Here is an 8,095-nt window from a genome sequence, read left to right as displayed (position 1 = left end):
GCGAGGCCAAATACGCCACCCGATCCATCTCATAGCCATAGAAGCTCCAAGACGACTTGCGAACGCAGCAGCGCCCGGGATCAGCTGCACCGTTCTCTTCTCAAGGTCTAGAACGTAAAGCAGCCATGGCGCTAGGTCGATGTCTCGCTCCTTGTCCCACACCCACCTGTGCCTCGTCCTCGTTTCGTCGCGCGTGTAGAAGTTGATCCCGAAGTTGCCCGTGTCGCGATACCCGCCGACCTGCACCACACGGAGCCGCCCGTCTGGGAAGACGATGAGCCGCCGGCTGGGGTTCATCGAGCCGTCGCCCAGCCGGCCGTGGCAGTAGCAGTAATCGTCGTTCCACGTCCGCGACTCCCGCGTCGCGTGCAGCGTGTCGACGCGGAGGCCGAAAACCGCGGTGTGCGACAGCCAGAACACGGCACCACGGAAGGCGACGCCGGCGTCCATCTCGCCCAGCCGCCGCCCGCTGATGCTGGTGCCGGAAACCTTGCCCTCCGGCCCCCAGGCTCCTGTGTCCGACGAGTAGGACCGGCACATCGTGCCCTTGCGGCGGTTGTAGAGACCACGACGAGCCGGAAGGCGGCGTGTGATCTCGGTCGCGGCGGATCATCATCGACGGCGGCGTCGTGGAGGTCGTCGGCGGTGAGCAATGCGTAGGCGTAGTTCCCGAGCCTGTCCTTCCCGGAGAGGGCGGGGAGGACGGAGACTTCGCCGGACATGGGGTTGCCGTTGCACACGACGAGCCTGATGGCGGCGGTGCGGGACGCGCGGTGGAGCTCGACGACTAGGCGGCCCTTCCGGGACGCTATCAGGCGGTAGTTCTTGAACATGTCGTCGTCGAAAACCGCGTCGAGAGAGGCGCGCCGGGAATAGGAGGGGAACGGGAGGAAACGCGGAGGTGCGCCGGAGTAGTTGTCGTCGTGCTGCTGGTGGAAGAAGCCGATGGCTAGGCCAACACACGAAACGACGTTGGGGCGGCGGCGGCGGCTTGAGGCGGAAGATGAACTCGGCCTCGCGGGTGACGAGGCGCAGCCATCGCCTGCAGGTGGCAGCGCAGCCGAGGAGGTCGGCTGTGTCCAAGGACCTCGCGAAAACGAGGATGAGGACCTCGTCGTTGAGGGGGAAGCCATCGTCCTCGACCCGCGGTGTCCGCTTGAGGCGCTTGCCGAAGCTCCCCAGTGGCATGGGTGCCAGGGGATGTCAAATTGTTTCTGTTATCAAATTGGTTGGACTAGAGTGTTGAGCTGATGGCATTCCATATGACGGGCTGATACAACAGCATGTACCGCATACGATTTTCACTTAAGATACCCTACAAGCTGATGGCTAATATTTTCGCATAGCATATTGAGAAAATGCCATAGGTTTCGATAAGAAATCATCCTCCTTCCTAAACATGTCTTAGGTTTTTTGAGAACACGTGCGTGCCGCACGTGCACTCTGCTAGTTTAGAGAAACAAAAACAGATACCGTCGCTCCCTTGTCGGACGAGCTACCATACTTCTTCAGTGCTTGAAACGACAGAAGATACACTCTGCAAGTCAGATTTTTGAGTTATGCCTTAAAGGCTTCGATGCACGTCCTCTCTCTACTGTCTACATGATATCCTCTTGCGCAGCAAGTGATGTCAGACGCGCCACCACCTAGTAAAGTCGAAGAACCCTCTCCACGAGACTAGTTTTCACCACCCAATCTGCCCATAGGAACGTAAAACCGTTCATGTGTCTAGCACCTTAAAAAAATCTAGTAACCTTGTAGTACATGCTTTCCAAATAAAATAGAACACTGATTCGCTTTTATTCCAATTCTTGAGTTGTTTATAAAAGGGCAGCACCCAATCCGTAATAAGCCTATACCTCTTTTACAAAAGCAGTCTGAATGGAATCAATAGCTGTGTCAAAAGTCCCTCAGTCCTAATCTTCAACACTTTGCTCTCATCAACCTGATCAGTTACAGACTGTAAGGGTGCGTTTGGTTTGGAGACAAGATGGGATGGGACGGTGCCGTCTCTATTTTTTGGGATGGGATCATCCCGTCTGCTGTTTGGTTGAGAGGGATGAATTCATCCCAGTTTTTTATTTGGTACGATGGATTGAAAACGAGGGACGGATGGCTCGGGTAACACCGTTAGCTGCATGTGTTTAGTGGGACCCACATGTCATATATGGGCCCACATGTCATCGTCTTTTCTTTTTTTTTTCTCCTAACCCGTATCTTCTCCAACGCTCCCTGCCGCCCCAAGCCGTGCCGCCCCCGCTGGAGCTCCCTACCGCCCCCGCCGGAGCTCCCTGCCGCCCAGGCCGTGGGCACCGGCCGCGGCACCGGGGGCGCTCGCCCCGCCGGCCGCTCGCCCCGCTCGCCCCAGGGGCCGCGGCGGAGCTCGCCCGTGCCGGCCGTGGCGGATCTCGCGCCCGCCGGCCGGGGCGGAGCTCGCCCGCGCCGGCCCCTCCGCCCACAGCTCGTCCGCCGGCCGGGGCGGAGCTCGCCCGCGCCGGCCCCTCCGCCGGCGGCTCGCCCGCCGCCGGGGCGGAGCTCGCCCGCGCCGGCCCCTCCGCCCGCAGCTCGTCCGCCGGCCGGGGCGGAGCTCGCCCGCGCCGGCCCCTCCGCCGGCGGCTCGCCCGCCGCCGGGGCGGAGCTCGCCCGCGCCGGCCCCTCCGCCTGCGGCTCGCCCGCCGGCTGGGGCGGAGCCCCACCGGTGCAGACGGCGCGTGACGGGGGCGAAGTGGGATGCCCCCGTCCGCTCGTTTTGGTGGGACGGGGGCATCCCGCATCTGGAGGGTATATTCCCTCGTAGGGATGTCCCCGTCCCACCTGTCCTTCAACCAAACGCGGGACGAAGTGGGATCGTCCCGTCCCGTCCCACTTCGTCCTCGCAACCAAACGCACCCTAACTGTAGGGAGAGGGAGAAAGCTTAACGGGGGAGGCAAAGCAGGTAGGTTGCCTGCCCTGAAGCTATCAATCAGTGCAACAATCCCTACATTAGAAAACACTACCAGTGCTCCTCAATCCTCATCCTCTTTGTTTCTTCTCCCTATCTAGCTCGTTGCAGCTGCCATGGGGATACCTTCTTTCTACAAGTGGCTCGTGACCAGATACCCAAGCATCGTCTCCCCCGCAAAGGAGGAACCAGAGGAGGGCATCATCTTCCACAACCTCTACCTCGACATGAACTGCATCATCCATCCTTGCTTCCACCCGCAGGACCAGATGCACGCAGACGTAGACGTATATATGCCCTCACCTTCGATCCATGCCTGTAATCTGCATATGAATCTCAGAATCTGGCATGTATGTAGGTGTGCCCTCCGACAACGGTCAGCGAGGTGTTGGAGTCCATGTTCGAGCACTTGGACCGCCTGTTCCGCATCATCAGGCCGACAAGGCTTCTCTACTTAGCCGTAGGTTCGTACGTACCTAGACCATGTTAATTGTTGTTTCAAGATCGAGCCATGCATGGATGTTGGTTGTTGGCTTCAATTATTTTTTGCAATTAACTTCTCTCTCGATGCACCTTTTGATTAATGGTTCCCCGTGCGCAGATGGCGTTGTTCCATGCGCCAAAATGAATCGAGTGCGACGGGGACGTTTCTACTCTGCCATGCTAGCCACAAGTGAGGTCAATAATCTTTGCATTTCATTTCCTTCATCGACAGCGTGATGCGTGATATCTATGCTGCTGAAAATGCTTCAATTTATACAGGCACTTGAAGAGGAAAAAATGCGGAGGGAATTAAGAGAGCAAGGTAAGGAGGTGCCACCGCGAGAGATTTCCGAGGTTTCTGACTCCAATGTCATCACACCAGGGACTGAGTTCATGGAGAAGCTGTCACAAGCGCTCGAGTACTACACCCGTTACAAATTGAATACTGACCCCGGGTGGAAAGACATTATGGTTTGCTCTTGCGCTTCAGTAAATGCAGTTCATGTTCCTTCTGTTTTTCTAAGGAAAGTCCATGCTTGCTTGTTCCAACTTGAACAGTTTGACATGCATGCTCAATCTAATCGCAAGCCGTACGATCTTGATGCTGTTCAGTTTGATCAAGTGGACGTTGCTTGATAAGTTCACAATACATCTCTGTTCTGAAGGTCATACTCTCTGATGCAAATGTGCCCGGAGAAGGAGAGCACAAGATCATGTCTTTCATCCGTGCGCAACGCAGCATGGAAGGCTATGACCCCAACACTCGACACTGCTTGTATGGGCATGTGAGGAATATCGATCCTTTTAATTCTTCACAATCTCATCATTCGAATGTTGTGTAGCACAGATCCTGTTCGCACCCTGGAGCTAACTACTGTGAAGAATTATCATTGCAGGATGCAGATTTGATAATGCTTGCTTTGGCATCTCACGAGGTCCACTTCTCTATTTTGCGTGAGGTTTGTTTGTTAATCCCTATCAATGCTAACATCTTTTTTTTAAAACAAACCGGCAGGAGAGCTGCCTGTTATATGTATTAGAAGGAGGATGGCGTTTATAATGGCGTGGAGTAATCTTCTGTTTAACTTGAACAGGGTGTGCTACTCCCAAATCAGGCAGAAACCGAAGGGAATTCGGATAAACCATATCTGGTCCTCCATACCCCCCAACTTCAGATAATGCCAGTTGTTACACATTTTGATATATGATGAGAATAACTCCACATCTTCTTTCAGTTTTTGAACATATGGGTTCTGAGAGAGTACTTGGAGCTTGATTTGAAGATATTGGACCCAATTTGCGAGCCTGATATCGAGAGGCTAATAGATGACTTCATCTTTATTTGTTTCTTGATGGGAAATGATTTCATCCCACATATTCCATCACTTGAGACGCATGAGGTATATGTGTACGCGTGCGCCTTTAGATTATAGTAATAGCTTAATGGAAAGTTAACTTTGTTGTCGCTATATATATCCTATCACTTTGTTCATTACTACGAATATGTATGTATATATCGATGTTTCCTTCATTTTCATGAATTCCATGTAACAGGGTGCAGTCCATCTTCTTTTGGAAGTGTACAAAACAACCTTCAACAAAATGGGAGGGTATATTGTCAACACAGATAAAGTACCAAATAATGCCAGCCTCTTATTGTCAGTAATGATTGTTACTTAGCGATTGAATTATAGTACTGTGACAGTTTTGTTGATACTTAAAACAGGTGAAAGATAAACATGGTGCATATCTAGAAGTCTCAAGGTTGGAAATATTTTTTCATGAACTGTCCATGTATGAAGAGAAAATTTTTCTCAAAAGATATGAGCTGAAGCAGGTATATTAGCATTCTAGTCAATAGTGTACCGTGATTCAAAATGGAATTTATTTTCATTGTTGGGTGCCGTCATGTTCGTTTTGGCCTTTAGGATTTGTTGCAGAAACTAGATGACCGCCTTTTTAATGAAGACCGTCCATATGACAGAGTTAGTGATGCCGGCCTATTTGGATACGTATTTCTCATGTACTCCTGGTAAAAAATTTTGAAATGTCTTTTGCAGGTAAGACTGGGATTACCGGGATGGAAATCCCGGTTCCACAGGGAATATTTTGGTGTGGAAACTTCTAATGAAATTGAAAAGCTGCAGAATGACATGGTTATATTTTTCCTTGTTTATTCATTTATGCTGATGGATCCCTGGCTGTTGAGAAATGGCAAGGTGGCATTTTTGTTGTTCTAATCTTCCCTCCCTTTATTTTCTCTCCTCCCTTTGAATTTAGGCTGAGAAGTATTTAGAAGGACTTTGCTGGGTGTTTCAATGCTATTTTGCAGGCGTACCATCATGGAGCTGGTAAGAATGACATGCTTACATACTGAACATTAATTCATCTCATGGTTGTATCTCATTTTGCGTCTTATGGTACAACTTGTTGCAGGTACTATCCATTCTACGTTGCTCCTTTCGTATCTGATCTCAAGGGTCTTGCTCGGTTTCAGATATCTTTCACTGTGGACAAACCACTACGACCATTTGATCAGCTCATGGCAGTTTTGCCATTACCAAGGCACATTCACCATTCTTACGGCTGCTATGCACGTTACTTGTTGCGTGTTTTTTTATATATAATTCCCCCCCTTTTCCAGCTGGTGCGCTCTCCCAAAATGTTACCACTGGAACTTTATGGGACGTCGAGAAGATGACTATCCGAAGTTGCAGACTGACACGAACGGGAAACGTTTCTTGTGGAGTGTGAGATATTCGTTCATATGTGCAGTAGAACAATGAACCGAATCTATACTGATCACCTAGCAGTGCACTTGGCAATGTTCATTTTCAGTGAAAGAAATTGTTTCAGGGTATCTCTGAGGAACTGCTGCTTTCTGCCACTGAAGCGGTAGATGAGAAGCTGACGGTAAAACAATTGCTTGTCATCTTTGTTCATGTTACACTAACTTCTTCTGCAGTTGCATAAACCGTAATCGTAGCTAGTTGTTTGCCCTTACTCTCTCTGTTCTAAATTAGATGGATGAGGTGAGACGGAATACTACTCGGCAAGACAAGGTCTTTCTGCACAGGAACTCAAACGCTCTGGCACATATCAAAGAAGTTGTTGTACAGACAACATACTGTTCAGCGCAGAAGCTTCCGATAGATTCAGCTACGAGGTGCATAAAGTGAAAGTCTGAACTGAAATGATGTAAATTAGTGCCAGTACCGTGTTCAGAACAATGGTCTGAATTTTGAATGTTTACACAGTGGAATCGGGGGGTGGTTGTCGCCTGATGACAATGATGGCTTGAGCAACAGTTTCTTTCCCTCGCCCATAAAAAATCTGCAGGACATCACAAATGATCAGGCAATGTATGTTTTCCCTCGAGCATTGCTGTCCTGAGGTTGAGGCCTTGTGGTAGCTAGCTTTGGCTTCCATCCCAAATTTTAATCGCATTTTGGGTGTACATGCATGTTTCAGATCAGCCATGTTCTTCAATCCTGAGGTAGGGAATCCAATTACAAGGCTACTTAGCGATGTCAGAGTACCTGAGAAGGTGGGTTCATGAAACTATTAAAGTTGTTTGTTCCTAATTTTATATTAGAAAGTTCATCTTTGGAATTCTTGAGTCCTGCAGACTGTTTCGGGAGCTGACATCTCAAAGAGGCCACTCTGGCACACGTACCCGGGCTCAAGGCCGCCACCGCCCATGTAAGTTAAACTAGACTTCTAGAACCACAAAATCTTTTTGATCTATCCATTGATCTTCTACATTCATGTCGCCGATGGAGATGAGATGACCGCGTACTCTGACAATTGCAGCGTTCAGAGGCCGGATTCTATCTGGAAGCCGAGCACGCCGGTGACGCCGCGGGAAGAGCACAAGAACGCCGGAACGGGGTGGATGGGGCGGGGCAGAGGGAATAATGCCATTGCCGCCGCCCAGGCGAAGCTCGCCAGGAGCAGCAGCTACGGGCATGGCACTGCCACCGACACGCCACGGAGCAGCAGCAGCAGCAGCTACAGCTATAGGAAAGGTTTCCATCGGGTGGACATGCCGCATAGCAGAGGAAGCAACAGCAGGTTTGACAACGATGGGGGAGGTGCACCGTGGACTGGGGGAGGCGGCGGCGGCGACCATGCCGCGAGTGCGCAGCCACGTCGTTGGTAGGAGTAGGACACTCGCATTTCAGGGATCAAATATATTATATATGTATATAAAGTTGTTCATCTCACCGTATACACGCATTTTGTGCCCACTGGATGTCTAGGTTTCCTTTTTGTGAATGTACTGGATATTTTGATGAACAACTGTACCCTGCATGCATGCAGCAAGCTAAGATACAATAATCTCAACAAGTCAGGTGTTGAGTTCTTATAAAGGGCAATGCATGAGATCATCCTCACGCACCAAGAGAGGTCAGGTAGGCCACCAGGTCCATATTATCGCAGCCTTGGAAGCTACAAGACGACCTCCGGAAGCAGCAGCTCTCAGGACGGACTGGCATCAACTGCACCTTCTTCTTCTCCAGGTCCAGCGCGTACAGTGCCGGGTCTTGTTCTGTTCTTCTCCATGCATGGCTGCCAAGAAGATGAGGCCATTCCTTTCACACATCGACCGCAGGCGCATTCTCTTCACGGCGCCGGAGACGACGGACGACGGCAGCAATGCGTCCAAG

At 50.8% G+C, this 8,095-nt stretch overlaps 1 protein-coding gene across 2 annotated transcripts; it reads left to right on the top strand.

The window, feature by feature from the left end:
* Positions 1-2,776: 2,776 nt before the first annotated feature.
* LOC101777938 (5'-3' exoribonuclease 4) lies at positions 2,777-7,798 on the top strand. Of its 2 annotated transcripts, XM_012847742.2 has the most exons (22): positions 2,777-2,936; positions 3,044-3,229; positions 3,301-3,406; positions 3,544-3,620; positions 3,705-3,896; positions 4,091-4,210; positions 4,322-4,384; positions 4,520-4,576; positions 4,661-4,825; positions 4,980-5,057; positions 5,152-5,262; positions 5,354-5,410; positions 5,486-5,581; positions 5,706-5,776; positions 5,862-5,990; positions 6,070-6,175; positions 6,282-6,338; positions 6,449-6,591; positions 6,683-6,787; positions 6,897-6,972; positions 7,054-7,127; positions 7,239-7,798. In XM_012847742.2, exons 2-22 carry the CDS (start codon positions 3,059-3,061, stop codon positions 7,585-7,587), a joined length of 2,403 nt encoding a protein of 800 aa, XP_012703196.1. In that variant the 5' UTR covers positions 2,777-2,936; positions 3,044-3,058; the 3' UTR covers positions 7,588-7,798. The 2 variants fall into 2 exon arrangements, with proteins under 2 accessions (XP_012703196.1, XP_012703198.1); XM_012847744.2 differs by lacking the exons at positions 2,777-2,936; positions 3,044-3,229 and having other exon boundaries at positions 3,335-3,406; positions 3,544-3,615.
* Positions 7,799-8,095: the final 297 nt, after the last annotated feature.

This window comes from Setaria italica, chromosome VII (genome assembly GCF_000263155.2).
Source record: "Setaria italica strain Yugu1 chromosome VII, Setaria_italica_v2.0, whole genome shotgun sequence".
Classification (NCBI taxonomy): Eukaryota; Viridiplantae; Streptophyta; class Magnoliopsida; order Poales; family Poaceae; genus Setaria; species Setaria italica.
Note: the sequence above shows the minus strand (reverse complement) of the source record. Positions and strands in the feature narration are given on the sequence as shown.

Bases quoted from the DNA above. Each gene is read 5' to 3' on its own strand.
- LOC101777938 (XM_012847742.2), top strand. From the start codon at position 3,059: ATGGGGATACCTTCTTTCTACAAGTGGCTCGTGACCAGATACCCAAGC. The intron at 4,385-4,519 runs GTTTGTTTGTTA...TAACTTGAACAG, and splicing joins ACTTCTCTATTTTGCGTGAG to GGTGTGCTACTCCCAAATCA. The intron at 6,788-6,896 runs GTATGTTTTCCC...TGCATGTTTCAG, and splicing joins ATCACAAATGATCAGGCAAT to ATCAGCCATGTTCTTCAATC.